Below are 19,704 nucleotides of genomic sequence, written 5' to 3' on the forward strand. Positions count from 1 at the left end.
GCTCCCAGTGATGCCCAGCACTGGGCTCTGGGGACTCCCCCTGTTCATCCTGCTGCTGGGCAGCTTAGCACTGCGCTGGCCCTGCCACTGCCGGAGGTGGGCTTCGCCTGCCGAGCTGGGCTGTGCATGTGGGCAACGGGGTGGCTTAGATTTGGGGGAGCTGAGCAACCTCCAGCCCTAGCCACCGTTACCTATGCTGCCCCCCCCCATCACAACAGAGGGACAGACGGGTCAACTTTGAGTGGTGTTGTGACCCTGTGGACCAGGTTGCAACGCCATTCTCTTAAACAGGCCTGGCTCACCGCACGCACCTAGAAAGTCTGACACCCACACCCCCAAGGTGAGAACTTCTGGTACAGGGCATTGTCTCTCTGCCATAGACTCACAGCAGTGTTAAAACTTGTACAGTCTTGGCTGGCTGAGCTAGACTCTCGTTAGACAGAAGGCAAAAGGACAGGGATAAGAGGGATAAGATATAAAGTGGGGAAGGAAAAGGAGACCCAAAGGAAGGGGTGTTGGCAGGAACCAGGCAGTGTTCAGGATTTAGCTCAGGGGTGGGCAAACTTTTTGGCCTGAGGGCCACATCTGGGTATGGAAATTGTATGGCAGGCCATGAATGCTCACGAAATTGGGGGTTGGGGTGCAGGAGGAGGTGCGGGCTCTGGGGTGGGGCCAGAAATGAGTTCAGGGTGCAGGAAGGGGCTGGGGCAGGGGGTTGAGGTGTGGGGGGGGGAGGGCTCTGGCTGGGGATGCGGGCTCTGGGGTGGAACTGGCGATGAGGGGTTGGGGGTGCAGGAGGGTGCTCCGGGCTGGGACCGAGGGATTCGGAGGGCTGGAGTGGGATCAGGGCTGGGGAAGGGGATTGGGATGCAGGAGGGGGTAGGGGTGCAGGCTTCAGGCGGCACTTACGTCAAGCAGCTCCCAGAAGCAGCGACATGTCACCCCTCTGGCTCCTATGCGGAGGCGCAGCCAGGCATCTCTGAGGGCTGCCCTGTCCGCAGGCATTGCCCGTGCAGCTCCCATTCACCACAGTTCCCGGACAATGGGAGCTGTGGGGGCAGCACTTGGGGTAGGAGCAGCGTATGGAGCCTCTTGGCTGCCCCTAAACATAGGAGCCGGAGGGGGGACATGCCCCCAACCCTGCTCCCCAGCTGGAGCGCCGGAGCGGGCCAAGCCCCAGACCCTGCTCCCCAGCAGCTCGAGGGCCGGATTAAAACATCTGGAGGGTCGGATGCAGCCCCTGGGCCATAGTTTGCCCACCCCTGATTTAGCTGGTCCAGCTGGGTCCTTCTGGCCCAGTCTGTTGAAGACATCTGTCATGATCAGGCTGACAAAAGCCCAGCAGTGTCATGGTGGATCCCAGGAGATGGTGAGGGTGGCAGCCATGATGGTGAAGCTTACTCCTTTCCTGTTCACCCATCTCTCAGCTGGCCAGCTAATTAACTTTAAGAACCCCTCCCACAAAGAGAGTGATGGGTAGAATAGCCCATCTCTTCATTATTTTACCCTTCTGTTAAATCCTTATTTCCAATGCACTAAGTTTGGCTCATTGATTTCCAGTCCCACCCTCCTCTGGTTTACCAGACATGATTGGAAAAGTCCTTGATACATCAGGAGGCCATTCGGTTGCTATAGGTGGCCGGAACCTTTTATGAACTTTTATCCACTTTCCCGCAGCAAGATTCATAAATGGGTTTGTCCTGCTAGGCCCCACTTGTTACAACCAGTCAAGGTAGGTTACAAACAACTACTGGGCATAGGCATGTGAGGTGAGGTGGAGTTGGGGGAGTGATCTCATTAGACTGGTTTCCTGTGGCAAAAGGGAAGGCTGGAGGAGGAAATTCAAGAAGCAGAGTTAGATGGAGCACGTCAGAGCCTGAGAGAGGAATCCTGCATGGGGATTCACTTGATCAGGGTGGAATCAATGGAGTTCTTGGTGCCATCCGTTCCTTCTTCACCACAGTCCTCTCCAGTTTAGGCCAATGCCAATATTTCAGCTTATGCCTCCTGCATGTGGAAACTGAGGATCATATTGTGGCTGCCTTGCATATGTTAGGGAGTCTCTTGCCAAGGCACCTGCTCCAGGGGCAGCCATCCATCTTCTTGTTGCTAGTGCTCTGGGAGCATTGGGTGTGGGGAAAGCAGGCTGGCACTGATTGTAGTGCTCCAGACCCAGCTGGGCATCTGAGCAATTATGGCTTCACCCCTGTGCATTCGCCTGTGTCTGTGGCGCAAGAAGGGGGAGTGCATGGCTGCACCACTGGAGCTGGTGAATCTCAGTGCCTCTTGGTACCCTTGCTTGGGCAGCACCCTCCAGCCAGCTGTGGCTAAGAGCTATAGGGAATTCCTCATCTGGCCAGGAAAGCTCAAAGTTTGAGCATAACTCAGCCAAACAGTCACCACTTCTGAGTATGGATTTTTGTTAGTCTTTTTACCTTGACAAATTCATGGCAGTTTCACAAGCACTTGGGTTTCGGTTAGACTCTACCTGATGTGAGCCCTTTAGTATTTGTGACGTCATATGGTGAACAGACTTGAAAATAATGGTGATACCAAAATATCCCCCATTTCCTGAGTGTTGTACCCGGTGGCTACTCTTTGACCAGCTGTAAAAAGGACTCTTCTCCTGAACTGTTCTCACTGACGTGTGTGTGGGTGTGTTCACGCGTGTCTGGAAAGTGCCTTGAGGGGGACAGGTGTGTCTCACTATGTTGTTTTTGGTCACCAGATGCAGAGAGGATGATGCGGCCATTTACCAGGCCTCTGCTAGGAATACCAAAGGCATCGTGTCCTGTTCCGGTGTCCTGGAAGTGGGAACCATGACGGAGTATAAAATACATCAGAGGTGGTTTGCCAAACTCAAGCGAAAGGCAGAAGCCAAGTTGCATGAAATAGAGCAGAGCCGAAAACGAGGGAAAGAAAACATGGAGGTGGAGAAGCTGAGGAGGACAAGCCCTGAGAGATTCCAGCGAAAGCGCCGGCTGACTGGGGATCTGAATCTGCGTTCAGGTGCCTCCCTATGGGAGAAGGAAGATATAGCAAAGGTGCATGTTGGGGATCCTAAGTCAAGATTATGGGAAGATGTTGCTGAGCCCAAGGAGCCGTCCTTAAATGCAACCGCTGGATATTCAAACAACTTCCTAACAAGGCCTCTGGATGCAGAGGTGACCACCAATGGAGACTCCTCTATGGAAAGCGGGGAGGAAAATGGAAATAGCTTTTTCACATACATCTATGAGACGGTGGAGGAAATAACTACCAAGCCCACCACCAGAGAGTCCTTTGCTAAAAAGAAGAAAAAGAAAGGGGAAGAGCCTGCTGCCCTGTTGGCAGCAAAACAGGAAGTTTCAAGTCAAGAAAATGGGCTGAGAGAGAGCCAAAATCTCTCTCAAAGTCAAAGAAATGCCCCTTCCGTCGCCCTGCTGGGGAGCATGCAATCAGTAGCTGCAATGAGCCAGGTGGTGGGAGATGTTCCAGAAGTCAAAGAACTTGGAACACCCAGCAGTCAGGAGGATGCCGAAACTGGCAAACCTCAGCCATGCTCCCCGCCTTTCAGGGGTGACACTTACTTCTCCTTGACAGAGATGTATCTTGAGAGTGGAGCAAAACATGTAATGGAAGAGAAGATGCCACAAGCCCCAGAAGAAGCTGAGAATGGGGCTCAGCTGCAGTTTCCGGCTGTGAGCATTAACAGGCAAAGAGATACTCCTCCACCAGCATCTGAGATGTTCCTGGTAGAGGCTGTAGCAGGAGAGGAGCAGAAAGGCCAATCTGTGGAACAGGAACTGGAGGGGAATGAGGCCATAGATACAAAGGTAACCAAAAAGGAAAGTGAACCGCCTGGGGATTTGAATAAGAAGAGAGTTGAGCCTCCTAGCAGGACCCTGGAGCCAAGCTCTGCAATGCAGCACCCCCTCGTGATGGGAAATGCATCAGGGACTTCTTGCATCTCCTCGGGCAAAAACATCCAAGAAACAGACTTGCTGGACTCTGTACAAGTGAACACCGAGCAGCCCCTTCAGCATACTACCCCATCTCTGAATCAAGTGGCCCCATGTCTGGATTTGTCCCAGCTGAGACAGGAAGCAGGAGGAAGCTTGCTTCAGGGCTCCTTGGAAGAACAGGTGGTCTTCAAAGTGCCGTGTGAGGTAATGTAAGTTCTATTTTTTTTTTTTTATTTTTTTTTTTTTGGGAGGGTGACCTCAGGCAAATGTTTCCAAATCAGCTAAGCAGTGAGCACAGATCACTCTTAGCTATAAATGGCAACTGGGAATGCTGAATGTGTATGACAAACAGAGAGCATGATGACATCTGTTCAGTTTAGCAATGAGCCTTGGCTTCTAAGTGGCACAGTTAGTAAGTCGTTATGTAAACGAAAAACAGACATGCCAGGTAGGCTCTGTGAACTTCACTGGGCAGCGGGTGGAATTTTGTTTATGGTAAAACATACATACAGTAGATCTGGCCATTTGTTGGCTCCATCTGCCCTGCTGGAACAGTGCTGTTGAAGAGTCATTGTGCTGGCTACTGAGTCGGAGCACTGCATCTGTTCCTGACTGTCACCAGTTCCTTTCAGTCCGTGTCTATTTTTGTCACTTAATCTGAAGTGTTTTCCATGAAATGCGGTATTGGGCTGGAGGTTACATGTTCCCTTATTAACATGTTTTACGGCCCAACATCCTGTGATCCTGATTTCAGGGCACAGTTGGGATTTTACATGTGAACAATGACATCAGTGTGCCGGGGGGTCATTACAGTACAGATCTAGATGAATAAAGAGACCAAGTTGAGGCCCCACTGCCAGGAGAATAGAGAGCGGCAGGTGCATGTGGATTCAGTCTCCTGCTCCAGTTCCCCCAGAAGGTTGGAAAAAGCCCAAACTTCCCACCTGTATATCATTGTGATGGCCTGGGCCAGCTAGTTGTGACCCGCTTCTGCTCTCTGAAACCATTTCTTATACACTGTTACTACACCAGCAAAGAGGAGTACCGTATTTCTGAGGGGGGGTTACTCCTGCCTGGGTATAGCCAAATGTACAGAGCATAGCATAGCTGTCACTCACACCACATACTTGGCAGGTAATGCAATACATCCACTGACTGTAATGGGAAGTTGAAACTGCTAGGTGTTCCAGCATTTCCCAAGGCTGGCACCTGCCTTCCTCTTCTAGATTTCCTTGCAGATGTGCAGCTGTAGCCGGAAGCACAGCCTTGTAATGTTAAGGAACCGGTCAAGATCCATTTCTGGACACAAGCTTCACAAAAAAAAAAACCCCAAAACAGTTACTCACCTTCTCGTAACTGTTGTTCTTTGAGATGTGTTGTTCATGTCCATTCCAATCAGGTGTGTGTGTGCGTGCACAGCAGCTGGAAGATTTTTCCCATAACAGCATCCGTCAGGTCAGTCCGGGCGCCCCCTAGAGTGGCGCCATCATGGCGCTCAATATAGGGCCCTACCAACCCGCCACCTCCTCAGTTCCTTCTTGCCAGCTACTCTGACAGAGGGGTAGGAGGGTGGGTATTGGAATGGACATGAACAACACATCTCGAAGAACAACAGTTATGAGGAGGTGAGTAACCATTTTTTCTTCTTCAAGTGTTTGTTCATGTCAATTCCAATCAGGTGACTCCCAAGCCTAAGTTCAGGAGGTGGGGTCGGAGTTCTCCACTGACTGGAGCACCACTCTACCGAAGGCTGCATTGTCTCTGGACTGCTGGGTAATCACATAATGCGCGGTGAAAGTATGTATGGAGGACCACGTCGCCACTCTGCATATTTCCTGGGTCGGGACTTGCACCAGGAATGCTGCTGAAGAAGCTTGTGCCCTGCTGGAGTGCGCAATGAGCGGAGGGGCAGGCACCTCTGCCAGGTTATAGCATTCACGGATACAGGACGTGATCCAGGAGGAAATTTGTTGGGAGGAGACTGGAAGACCCTTCATCCTGTCTGCCATGGCCAAAACAGTTTCATTCTTTCAGTGTAAAAGGCTAGTGCTCTGTGGATGTCCAATGACTGAAGCCTCTGCTCTCTGCCTCTCGAGTGTGGCTTAGGATAGAACACTGGGAGGAAGATGTCCTGGTTGATGTGAAACTGGGAGACAACCTTTGGGAGAAAAGCGGGATGTGGCCTGAGCTGAACCTTGTCCTTATAGAACACGGTGTAAGGGGGCTCTGATGTTAGGGCCTTGATCTCAGTCACCCTCCTGGCGGAGGTGATTGCTACCAGAAACTCCACCTTGTATGACAGGTAGAGCAGCGAACAAGTTGCCAGCAGTTCAAAGGGTGAACCCATCAATTTGGAAAGGACCAGATCGAGGTCCCAGGTCAGGGCCGGTTGCCAGATGTGCGGATATAGCCTGTTGAGACCTTTCAGGAAATGGCTGACCATAGGGTTGGCAAACACCGACCGGCCCTCTGAGCCTGGATGGAAGGCAGAGATGGCGGCCAAGTGAACCCTTATTGACGACATGGACTGCTTGGGATTGAGAAGGCAGTCCAGTATGGTTGGTATAGGGGCGAGTGTCGGGGATGAGTGATGCTGCGCCGATGTCGCTAAGGTGCCACAAGTACTCCTTTTCTTTTTGCGAATACAGACTAACATGGCTGCTACTCTGAGACCAGATTGAGAATCTTTTCCACTTGTCAAGGTAGGTAGCCTTGGTGGAGGGTTTCCTACTGCCCAGGAAGACTTGTCTAACCGGGTCTGAGCAGGAGAACTCTGTGGGGTTCAGCCATGGAGCTTCCACACTGTGAGGTGCAACAACTCGAGGTTTGGGTGCTGGAGACGGCCGTGATACTGAGTTAAGTCCAGGAGGAACGGCAAGGTAACTGGGGCTTCTACAGATATTTCCAGGAGAGATGTGTACCAGTGTCGGCGGGGCCAGGCTGGAGCTATCAATATCACTGAAGCTTCTTTCCTGCGTATCTTGAGGAGCACCTTGTGAATGAGAGGGAAGGACAGGAATGCGTAGAGGAGACGGCCTCCCCATGGGAGGAGGAATGCATCTGCGATGGAGCCTGGGCTGTGATTCAGGAAGGAGCAAAACTGCTGGCACTTCCTCTTGCGTCAAGTGTCGAACAGGTCCATCTGGGGAAAACCCCACCGTTGGAAGATGGAGTTCACAATGTCCAGGTGTAGGGACCACTCATGGCCGTGAAAAGACCTGCCGAGATGGTCCGCCAATTCGTTCTTGCTCCCGGGAGGTACAATGCTTGCAGGTGTATCGAATGAGTTACACAAAAGTCGCACAGCATGAGGGCTTCCTGGCACAGGGGAGAGGAGCGTGCACCCCTGTTTGTCGATATAGAACATCGTCATGGTGTTGTCTGTCATGACTGATACACATCTCCCTGTCAAGTGGGCTCAGAAAGTCTGGCATACCAGATGCACCCCTCTCAGCTCTCTGACATTGATGTGGAGAGCAAGTTCCGCCTGAGACCGGAGGCCTTGTGTCCTGAGGTCTCCCAGATCTGCTCCCCAGCCCAAGGCTGACCCGTCTGTCACTAGCGAGAGGGATGGCTGAGGAGCGGTGAAGGGGACCCCTGCACACAGTACCTGCGGGTCAAGCCACCACTGGAGGGAGTTGAGGACCAGGCGAGGCAGAGTGACAACCCTTTCCAAACCGTCCCGAGCTGGCCAATACACTGAGGCTAGCCACGATTGGAGAGGCTGGAATCTGAGCCTGGCATGTTGCGCCACATAGGTACAAGAGGCCATGTGTCCTAGAAGTTTCAGGCAATTCCTTGCTGTGGTGGTGGGAAACTTTTTGAGACTTTGAATGATGTTGCCCAGGGCCCGAAACCTCATTTCTGGGAGGTATGCCCTGGCCTGTGTCGAGTCCAGCACCACCCCTGTGAACTCTATCTGCTGAACAGGGGACAGAGTTTATTTCCCCATGTTCAAGTTAAGGACCAGTTCATCAAACATCGTTCTTATGAAGTTGACTTGTGCCTCCATTTGAGCCCTGGAGCAGCCCTTGATCAGCCAGTCGTCAAGGTACGGGAACACCTGTACCTGACGCATGCATAGGAACGCGGCCACGACTGCCATGCACTTGGTAAACACACAAGACGCTGCTGACAGGCCAAACGGGAGGACTGTGAACTGGTAGTGTTTGTTGCTCACCACAAACCTGAGGTACCTTCTATGGGACAGTGTAATTGTTATATGAAAATATGCATCCTTCAAGTCTAGGGCGGCATGCCAGTCCCCTAGATCCAAGGAAGGGATGATGGAAGCCAAAGAGACCATGCGGAACTTCAGCTTCCTCATGAACTTGTTGAGCTCCCATAGGTCTAGGATGGGTCTGAGCCTGCCTTTGGCTTTCGGTATCCGGAAATACCAGGAATAGAAACCATTGCCCTTCTGCTCCAGAGGAACCTCTTCCACTGCCCCTAGCAATAGGAGCGAATGAACCTTCTGTATGAGGATTTGCTTGTGAGAAGGGTCCCTGAAGAGGGTAGGGGAAGGTGGATGGAAGGGTGGAGGGCAGAGAATTGGAGAGCGTATCCCCTCTCTACCATGCAGAGCACCCAGCGGTCTGATGTGATACGGACCCACGCAGGATAGAAAGGGCATAGTCACGACCAGAAGGTAAGGCAAGTTGGATCCAGTCCAAGTGCTGGTGTGCCATCCTCGTTTGCACCTTCAGAAGGCCTGCTTCTGGCCAGATGAAGGTTTGGACGGACTAGAGCCCTGGCCTGAGGACAGGTGTGGCCTCTTCCTGCCACTCCTGCTTCTCCTCCGTGAGCCATCCTGCCAGTTCTGCTGTTGGTAGAACCACGGAGGAGGTTGTGGCCTAAAAGCCTCCACTGCTTGGCGGGGATATGGAAGCCCAGTGATTTGAGGGTGGCTCTTGAGTCTTTTAGGCTATGTAGTCTTTTATCCGTCTTTTCAGAAAATAGAGTCACGCCCTCAAAGGGGAGATCCTGAATGGTCTGCTGGACCTCGTATGGCAGACCTGATGCCTGGAGACCCTTCTCATGGCAATCCCAGTAGACATCACCCGAGTGGCCGCATCAGCCCCACCCAGAGCGGCCTGCAACGAAGCTCAGGAAATGAGCTTGCCCTCCTCCACCAGGGCCGAGAATTCGGCATGGGAGTCCTGTGACAGCAGCTCTATGAACTTTGCCATTGCCCCGCATGTATTGTAGCAATACCTGCTGACAATGGCCTGCTGATTAGAAATGCGGAGCTGCAAGCCGCCAGTGGAGTAGACCTTTCTCCCAGAAAGGTCGAGTCATTTCACCTCCCGATTCTTTGGGGAGGGGCCTTGGTAGGTGCTCACATTGGTTAGCAGTATCCACGACCAAGGAATTTGGTGGAGGATGGGCATACAAGTGCTCGTAGCCCCTGGACAGCACAAAATAGCGTCTTTCATTGTGCTTAGCCATAGGAGGCAACAACGCTGGGGTCTGCCACACGGTTTTGGTGGTGTTGGCAATGGTCTTTATGGGGGTAGGGCAATATGAGCAGGTCTGGAGGGGGCAAGGATATCCACCGTTGGATCTGCATCCTCCACTACCTCCTCCACCTGAATGCCCAGGCCCTGGGCAACCCTCCTCAGCAATTGCTGTAGGACCCTGTTGTCCTCCAGGGCCGGGGCTACCAAAGTGCCTGCCAGCGCTTCATCTGGAGAGGAAGAGGAAGAGACCCCCGCAAGGAGTGGCTATTCTCTTCCCTCCGCACCCAAGGAGTCCTGCAGTGCTTGGGGATCCTGGGCTGAAGCCGATGCGAACGGTGCTATGGCCCTCGGTGCCAGAGCTGTATATGTCAGTGCCGAGGCTCCCGGTGCTGAAGTTGTTGAAGCTGTCAGTGCTGAGGAGTCGGCGCTGAAACCGCTGGGGCTGGCCTAGACGATGGGTTGGAGTTCGGATGGTGACGTCAGGGAACAATAGAGCTACCCCTGATTCTGCTAATGCCGACGGTGCCAGTGGCGGTACAAAAGTAGCCGAGGCCACTGCCGCTGCCCTGGAATGCGACCCTTGGCCTTGGTGAAGGGCCCAGGGAGTCCAAAAGGGCCACTGTGCCGGGTAACGGTGCCGGTCTCGTGATGACCTGGACTGTTTACTTCTGCTCCTACGAGATCGATAGGAGTCTGACTCAGAGGTCTCCGAAAAGGAGGACCATGGGGGAGTGGTATTTCAAGGCACGGAGGGGCCGCGTTGCGGGCTCGGGGACCGATGAGGGTGTTGACCCTGTTCTGGTGCCGGGGAGCGGTGCACCAGGGATGAAGACCCCCAGGCTTTCCCCTTGATGGTGCCAGGGGAGCGACTGGTGCTGACGACCTCTCCTGTCTAGGCGGGGAGAATGGTGCCGTAAGCTGGAGCAGGTCCCATGCTGCCTCAAACACCTCTGGGGTCGACAGGAGGTGTAGTTGTCAGCTCGGCCTCAGCGAGCGAGAAGGGTCTGGACTCGACCGCCCTTCCACGGGGGCAGGAGTCGACGCGACCGTCTCTGGCAGCAAGGCCGAAGTAGTGTGGCCCTACTCAGGACTCACAATGGCTGGCTCTTTGGGTCTAGCTGGGGTGGGTGGAACGACCCCTCTCTGGCCTCCTCTTCTTCTGTGGCACTGGCGATTGAGACCGGTGCCTGCCTGCGGCATGTGAGCTGCGAGTGGAGCCATGACGATGCCGAGAGTCCTTGTCTTTACTTGGCACCAATCCCCGTGCCGACGGTGCTGGGGCACTGCGTACCGAGGAGGAGGTACTCGGCACCGGGGTCGCATTGGGGCTGGAGTGCCGCTTCCATTAGAAGGATCTTCAGGCGCTGATTTCTATCTTTCAGTGTCCTGGTGCGAAACTTCCTGCAGATCCTACAGCGATCCTTTTGATGGCTTTCCCCCCAAACACTTCAGACACGAAGTGTGAGGATCGCTTCCGGGCATACACTTGCTGCAGACCTCACAGGCTTTGAAGCCAGGAGACCGCGGCATGCCCTAGTGCCGGAATAGCACTGGAGGGAAAGCCCCTCCAAAGGAAACTTAAGAACTAAATAAAGGACTTACTAACTACTTAACGCTATGGAACTAATGAGAACTATATACAGACTGCCAAATGGGCTTGTCACGACAAGAGCAAGGGGAAGTTCCAGCTAACCATCACTGGTGGTAAGAAGGAACTGATGGGGGTAGCGGCTCGGTAGGGGCCTATATTGAGCGCCATGATGATGCCACTCCAGGGGGTGCCCAGACCAACCCGACTGATGCTGATAGGGGAAAAATCTTCAGGCTGCCATGCACGTACGCACATGCACATACCTGATTGGAATTGTCATGAACAAGCACTCGAAGAAGAATTGAGGTTCTGTATCCTGGAGTCATCTGCAGTTATCCCAGTACAGTCCCCTGGACCCTTCTTTAAGCTGACTGCGCAGCCCCCATGGGCCATATCACTTCTCTTACCATCAAGCTGCTGCATTAATCCCTGCCGTGCCACAAAAATCCGCAGCAACACTGCTCTTAAGCTTTGCCACCTGCCACTTGGCTTTGTGCTGCTTGCTCCCGAGCAGGAGGGTTTCTGGCACCAGTCATATGCTGCCATCCTTAGGGCTTTGTCTACACTGGAAAACGCATCCTCTTAGAAAACATGCTCCTGTCATGGGGCAGGACTCACCCCTGCGGCGCCTCCTGCTGGTCTCTCAGGGAATTAGCTCTTCCAGCCTCCAGAGCACCTTCTGCAGGCTGGTGTCTTGCTGCCGCTGGCCCCCGTGTCCCTCCCGGACCCCGGTGCCCCTGTCCCTGGGGTGCTGCCCCCTGGCATGCCCCCACAGTCTCTGGGTCTCCCCCTCCCAGGGGAACTCCCAACCCTGTATCCCCACCTCGCCTCAGGATATGGCTACTGCCCAGTCATCATCTAGCCCCCGTTCACTGGGGCAGACTGCAGTATATAAGCCACTCATCACAGGCAAGGGGGGTTTGGACCTGCTGCCTCTGTCTACCCATGGGCTGCCCCCTGCAACCCCAGTACCCTTTTTGGCCTTACTCTAGGCCTTCAGCCTGGGGGGTTTCCAGGCCAGAGCTCCCCAGCTCCTCTGGCCTTTACCCAGGCCTGCTCCACCTTAGGTGCCCAGGTACGCTCCCCAGCAGCCAGGCTCTTCTCCCTCTAAAGGCAGAGAGACTCTGCTCCTGGCCCACTGCCCTCTCATAAGGGCCAGCTGACCCTGATTGCGGCATGGCCACAGCTGAGCCTGCTTCCCCCAGTCAGCCTGGGAACTGCTTGCTCCCAGCCATAGCCCTCTCCTGGGCTGTTTTAAGCCTTTAAGGCTGGAGCGGGTGACCACCCCGCTACAGCTCCCTAACGAACAAGTGGATAAATGCCGTCTCACACCTAGTGTAGACAAAGATGGTCGTGTCTGAAACATTAGCTGGTCATAGTTAACACTATTGGAGCTATGCCTAGCGAAGACATTTCTAAAGGTGTTAAACTTGTCTACACTGGGTACTAGGTTGTGGTTAGAATGTGTTAATTGACTGTCATGAGTTTTAAAACAAAAAAATCTTTCCCTTGGTCTGGACAGGGCCATCTCAAATAGATTCCCTCTGAGCAGAGCTTGGCTGTAGTGGGAAAACTGGAGCCAAAGCCTGATCCACTTCTGACCCAAAGATCAGAGGAGAAGTTGGTTCTGATTTAACTACTACTTCATTCTGCCCATGGTGTAAATGCCGTAAAATAGGAAGTGCTCTTGCTATGGTACAGATAACAGACATTAATTATATTTGCTGTGGAGCATCTTTACAAAATCCTATGACAACCTTCAGTTTTCTAATCAGCTGAAGTTAAATGGAATTTGTGCTCCATCACCTGACCTCACAGTGTGGGTCTAATAAGGTGTCCACAGTACAAGGCCTTGACTTGACATTGTCATGCTGTGGTGAAATGAGTAAGCTCTGGGAGGATGGTGTACATTGAAGCTCATCCACGGCAGCTCTTTTCTGTGAGATGTTGCAAATTCTATGAGGTTTGCCAGCTCTTCTCCCTCTAGACCAACCCATGGGATGATCTCCTCCTCTCTCATGGATTACATCTACTGCTACACCCTGACTATCTCTGTCTGTGCTGTCCTGCATGTCTGCCTGTCTCAAGGAACTCTCCTCCGGGGTGTCTGTTGCCAGCACGTCAAACTGAGCTCCTCTTCACTCATCCAAACCCCTCCATCACTCTGTAACTTCACCATCTTCTGGGTCACCCCAGCTTGCAATTTGGGGTCACATGAGTTGTCTCCTCCCTCATCCACGCCTTTGCCAAGCCTACCAGTTCTTCCTCTGTTACATGGCCATGACTGACTCATTCCTCTCCAGCCCCATCTCCAGCAGTCCAAGCTGAGGCCATCTCTCTCACCTCAAAGATTGTATCCACTGTAATAAGAGTCCGACTGAGAGGAGTTGAAAAGAGACTGTACTTTATTGCCTTGTCCCCGTCACATGATCGGGTTGGGATGACAAGGTTAGTATCCTGTCCCATGATAGGATTTGTATCCATTGTCTCCAGGGGTCACCGTTACATCTCTCCATCCCACCCCATTTTTCTTTTGTTCAAAGAAGAATAAAACACATGAGCTAAAAATAACCACAGACTAATGAATAGCTACGAGCTAACCTAGTGACTGCATCCGAGCCTCCAAGGCTTCCTTCTGCAGGGGGATGCTTAGGTGATTTCACCACGTGAATCCTGTATTTGCTGTTCCTCAAATTCTTCACTGTCAGTTCTGGTGTGCTGAAAGAAGTAGAATGCCCCACTGTCCATCATATCAAGAAACAGAGCCGGTGTCCTCCTGGGTTTTGCTTAGCGGTGTTGTGTTGCGCCTACAGGGCAGCTGTGATGGAGATAGTGTAGATGTTACCTGGTCACATTGCCAGGTGTTTGCTCTTTGGAATCTGAACGTTCTCTATCACTTTGCGATGGGGGTACCTGTCTGCCATTCTTGTTGTAACATTTCTTCTCTTCTAGTTTCCGTGCTCCTCTTTTTTGACTGTTTATGGCCATGGCTGCACTTGGAGCTGGGGGTATGATTCCCAGCTGGAGGAAACATGCCGGCACTAGCTCTCATTGGGTTGGCACACTAAAAATAGCACATAGCTGCAGCAGCACGAGCAGTGGGAGCGGCTCTCCCTGAGTGTGTGCCCGTCACAGCCCAGCGGAAGAGACTTTCAAAGCAGTTGGAGCTGTGGTGTAGCCCTGACCCTGGCATCCAGAACTGCTTTGGCTAACCACAGCCGCACACCCATCACTCTTCTTGATTGCCAACTTACATGTGACACTGAGACCTGCTCTTCCCTATGTGGATACACAAGTGGCGGTGTGATTATATGCTGTCCATCCCTCATTCTCTCCCATACTACACAGGACATGCTGTTACAAAGTTTGCTGCTATATGCTGTCACCTTTCCTGCTGCTTCTTCCCTTTGGAATTTGAGAACACTCCTGTGGCAATTCCAGAAAAGACAATATTGGGAAATCCTGTTCTGTATTATGAGCCTCTTTTGAGGCAGGTCAGAGTGTCTTTGGTGATGCCTTGGAAACAGTAGCAAGTACCCCATGGCCAGTGGAGGTGAACTGGCTACACCGATTGCCCATTGAACTGTGTGAATCAGAGTTCTGCTGTACCATTCCACTGGACATGGATGTAGGGGCAGAGTTGAGGTTGTGTGGGAAATGTCACCTTAGCTCTTTGTTTCCTGGTTCTCCAACATTTGTGTTTTTCTTGCTGGTGTTAGCTAACGCTCTTGTAAAGTGAGGGTGTGAGGGACCTTAGCTCTGCATTCCCTGGGATTCTAACCTTCGAAACTCAACACTCCTTTTCCGGGAGAGCTGGAGGACACGGGGTAGGGTGAGTGCCTGCAACTGGCCTTCTATGGTAACAAAGTGTTTGTGGGTTAATATGACTGCTGGAGAGGCCAGTTCTCTCTGATCCTTTTTGCAGGAAATGCTTTATTAACAGCTTCCTAGGGATTTTCTGATTTCAGCTCCCCCTCTCTTTGGGGAAGCTCAGGAGTGAGTGTACTGGAGGTTCTTGGGCACTCGGAACAGTCCCCTGCAGGGCAGATGATTTGCCAGCGGAGACTCAGGGAAACAGCTCTTTGCACTTCTGTTCAGCTAATGGAGAGTATAAGGGCCTCCTCTCTGCCTGCAGTCAGATTCCACATGAGCAGTTTATCAGGTTTTTCAAGAGGTTTCAGCACTCAGAATCACATGGTCTCTGCATCACCAAGGCTGAAGTGGAGGCTGCTTGTCACTTGACTATATTAGGTGATATGGAGCAGTGCAAGGGCTCAGTGAGAGTCTTGCTTTGCGTGGGGGAGGGGGAACTTGTACTCTGAACCGTGACCTTCTTCCCTCAAGAATACATGGCTGTGGATGCCAAACCCCACTGCTAATGCGGCACTGAGAGGGAGAGGTAATCGCTGAGGATCGCATGGCCACATGGCGCATCGGCAGTGATGCTGCCGTGACCCCGAACTTCATCTTGCCCAAATGGAAGGACCAGGGTTGGCACCTGCCCCACGGGGAAGAGGGGAGGATGCCAGGTAATGTACATTGGAGGGAATGATTTGAATGACTCCTACACCTTACAGCGTTCTGAACAAATTGTTAACTCAGGAAAAAGCTCTGGGCGTCGTTGCAGGCAGCTCAGTTAAACCTCTGCTCCATGCGCAGCTTCAGAAAAGCAAACTGAATGTTAGGCTGCGTAAAGAATGGGATGGTGAATGATACAGAGAATAGACTAATGCCTTTATGTGAATCAATGGAGTAGCCTCATCTGGATTCTGTGGGCAGCACTGGCCACCCATCTCTAGAAAGATATTGCAGAACTAGAGGGGTTCAGAGAAGGGTGACAAGAATGATTAGGGGCTAGAAAAACTCTCATACAAAGAAAGAGAAAAGACTGGGATTGTTACCTTGGAGAGGAGATAGTTAAGAGGGGACATGATAAAAGTATATAAAATAATGACTGGCCTAGGGAAGGTAGATCGGAAACTTCTTCAGTTCTCCCTGTCTCATAACACAAGAATAAGACAGAAGAGATTGGAAGCTGGCAAAGTCAATACTGATAAAAGGAAATACTTGTTTACACAACATGTAATTAGACTATGTAACTCATTGGCAACAGGACGTCAGAGTGGTCAAGAATTTAGCAAGATTCAGAGGGAGACTGGGTGTTTATATGGATATCAGGAATATCTAGTTATAATAGTTGATGTTTAAAAAAGGTTTGGGAAGGAGATAAAACCACCTGCCTCAGTCTTTAAACTGATCTCTCACTATTAGGGGTTAGGATGAGACCTTCACAGGGGGGCACATTATCCCATATTTGCCAGGTGAGAGGTGTCCTGCAGCTTCCTAAGGAGCATCTGGTGCTGATCATTGTTGGAGAGTGACGCTGGGTTAGAAGAACCTCTGCTCTGATCTGTTCTGGCATCCCCATGCCTTTTTCACATGAATGTTACGAATTACTAAGGGAGAGATGGGAGAGAGTGATTCTCCCATTGTTTCATCTTGGTATCTACATTTTGGGATTTGCAGTCAGCAATAACATATCACTCTTACCGGGAAATGGGCTTCTCCAGGCTTATGTGCTTTGTGCGTGCCATTTCTTGACGTGTTACAATTGCGTAACATGAAGGGTAAGTTCTGGCACGAAGACTCCAGTCAGTGACTCCGCTCCTCCAGCCCACGGAGCACTCTGCAATAAGAGTAAAGCTCATTGGTGTGGGAGACACAACTTCCTCAATGGCTGGTCCGAGACTGTGGAGTGAACTCCCCATCAGAAACCTCCCCACCTTCGACTCCAACTGCCAGGCACATTTCTTTGATCTTGCCTTCACTAACATAAGCACAAAGGAGCATGGGCATTTAAAACAATAACATTAAAAAAATCCAACAAGACACTTAACTGCACGCACATCTCGTCCTGAGGAGATGCTGGGAGAACAAACAACACATGACAGAAGCTAGTCACGTTGCTTAATGCACTGCTGGAAGGTGCTCCAATGCTATGGTGTTGAGCGCTATATGACAACGTGTAGAGAAGAGAATTGTGTTGTAGCCATGGTCTTTGCATGGCAGGAGCATAGTTACAAGTGAGGGCCTGATTTTTCAGAGGTGTTGAACCCACACAGGTCCAACTGCAGTCAGTGGAAGCATGGGGCACTCCGACTTTAAGGTCAGAAGGGACCATCTAGTCTGACCTCCTGCATATTGCAGGCCACAGAACCTCACCCACCCACTCCTGTAATAGACCGCCAACCTCTGGCTGAGTTAATGACATCCTCAAATCATGGTTTAAAGACTTAAAGTTACAGAGAATCCACCACTTACACTAGTTGAAACCTGCAAGTGATCTGTGCCCCACGCTGCAGAGGAAGGTGAAAAACCCCCAGGGTCTCTGCCTATCTGACCTAGGAGAAAATTCCTTCCCTGCCCCAAATATGGTAGTCAGTTAGACCCTGAGAATGTGGGCAAGACCCACCAGCCAAACACCTGGGAAAGAATTCTCTGTAGTAACTCGGGGCCTCCCCATCTAGTGTCCCTCAACCCCTCTCATAATCAGGCCCTAACTGTTTGGTCCTATCCACAGAGGCAAGACCAGACCATGATCCAATATGGTATCCAGACCCTGTGCAGTGTAGCGTGTAGATGGGCCCAAGGTGCTAAGTTAATGCCAAGTGGATCCAGGCAGTAACATAATCATGGTTTCCCTTTTGTACCTAGGTTCAGGAGGCAGCGAAGCAGGTGTTGTCCTCCACCAGCGACCTGAAATATCCAGTGTTGGAGCCAATGGAGGACCGTAATCTTCAAACCAGACAATTAAAGGAGCTCACAAGAGGGAAGCCCATCTGCATGGAGAGAGAGATGGAGCAGTCTGAACAGCCAGCCAGCCCCAGGCCGCGAGGAACAGGGATGCTGAAAATAAGCCAAGAGAGTTCCCAGAGGCCTCCTGCTGGTTCTCCTGGTCTCACACAGCCCAGCTGGGAGGAACATCCCCCTTGGAAAGAGGAGGGAGCAGGGCATTCCCTGAATTTCCCAGGCAAAGAGACCCAGCAAAGACCAACTCCTAGTAAGGAGAATGAGGAGCTAGCTACAGCTGGGTCAGCATTGAAGGAAGCAAGTCGTAAGCCTGGAGGCAAAGCCCCGCTTAAACCAGGTGCCTGCTGGAGTGGAATGGGGGAGGGTGAGAAGATTGTTCAGCCATTAACTGCAGAAACAGAGCCAGCTGGAAGCTGGTTAGGGGACAGCTTGTCCTGCACAGAGGTAGAGGAGAGCCCTGTGGAGCCCTCCCATGAGACCTCACAGCAAGCAGGCGGAGTGGTGGGTGGGATGTCTTGGGTGCCTAAACAGGCAGCTCCAGTCTCCACCCAAGTGAGTAAGGAAGTGCTGCGTCCCGTTTCCATCACAGAGATCTCTGAGTCTATGGAAGCACCAGGCTCAGCTTCCTCTTTTCCAGTCAAAGAAGCCCCTGCTGATGAGAACCAATCGGCAGCCCAGCTGCCAAGTGGCGTGAAAAGAGAAATGGAGACTAGGAAAACAAATGAATCTGCACCAACGCTGGCTGCCATGCCTCACCGCGAACGGTTTCCAGTCAGCTCCGCTGAGGAGGGCAGTGCCAAGCTGGCACCTGTGTCGCTGGCTCCTAAGAGTGGGGAGGAAAGTGAGCAGAGAGCTGTGACTCTAGGCAAGGAGCCAGCAGCTGCAGCTGGGAGAAGCAGCATGACCTCTACAGGTAGGTCTGAACTGAAAACGGAGGCGCCACTCATTCCGCGGGCTGAAGAGAGAACTCCGGAGGGGGAGGTATCCCTGGAACACAAAGTACAGCACAGAAACCTAGTGTCCTCCTTGAAGAATTATTTACTTCTGCTTTTAAAAATGTCCTCGTCCGAGCCGGATAAAAGTAAGGGCCCCACAAAGAAGGATGCTGAGACTGAAGAGGAGGGGAGGCAGCCTGCTGGGGAGGAGAAAGCACTGCCGGAAGTGGGCATTGCAGGGCTAAGCCCCAGCACATCAAGGAAAATCTTAGAAAGGGTGCAAAATAACCAGCTCTTCCAAAGTGCAGAGAGCTTGCATTTAAGCCCCAGAACATCTAGAAGGCTCACGGGAATGATTAACCAAGAGTTAGTTACCAGCAAAGAAGCTCTGGGTATCAGTCCTTTAGCATGTAGGACACTGCCAGCCAGGGAGGCATATGAACCAGAAGGGTCCGCCCTGCTGTCTGTCCCTTCTATTGTGGTGGGTAATGTGCCCCTGGACAGAACAGGCCAGGCAGACGATGGGCTTTCTGATCTGCATCTCGAAAGCAGCATGAAGGAGAACTCCAGCGACCTGGTTGCAGCATTACCTTGTGCCACACCAGAGGAGCTTGCCTCCGGGGCTCGACGCAAGATATACTTGCCTAAAAACAAGCAGGTTGAGGAGGTAGAGGCGGCAGCCACGGAGAGCCAAGTGCATCTGAAGAGGGACAGCCCCACGGTGCCTCCCCGACAGTCCAGGAAGAACCCAGCTCTGTTACAAGCCCCTGTCCCAACTCTGTCTCCTCCCATGGACCGACACTCCCCAACCCTCCCCAGAAAGATGGCAACACTCGAAGTTCCCAAGGCATATGAGGAGCCCTCAGACGAAAGCAGTCGGACCCCGGAAGGCCCTGAGGACACCAAGCAGGAAGGACAGGCAGGGGAGTCAAGGAAAACAAACAACCCATTTAAAGGTAAGAAAA

General features: G+C 52.1%; 1 protein-coding gene across 3 annotated transcripts in view; it reads left to right on the top strand.

The window, feature by feature from the left end:
- Nucleotides 1-19,704, top strand: part of ALPK3 (alpha kinase 3) — an 86,710-nt gene that overhangs the window by 52,013 nt on the left and 14,993 nt on the right. For all 3 annotated transcript variants that reach the window (XM_074965961.1, XM_074965962.1, XM_074965963.1), the window contains 2 exons: nt 2,729-4,148; nt 17,709-19,695. In XM_074965961.1, coding sequence (XP_074822062.1) covers nt 2,729-4,148; nt 17,709-19,695 — 3,407 coding nt within the window. The remainder of the gene's footprint in view (nt 1-2,728; nt 4,149-17,708; nt 19,696-19,704) is intronic.

The sequence above is a fragment of the Natator depressus genome, chromosome 10 (assembly GCF_965152275.1).
Source record: "Natator depressus isolate rNatDep1 chromosome 10, rNatDep2.hap1, whole genome shotgun sequence".
In the NCBI taxonomy this organism is placed as follows: domain Eukaryota; kingdom Metazoa; phylum Chordata; order Testudines; family Cheloniidae; genus Natator; species Natator depressus.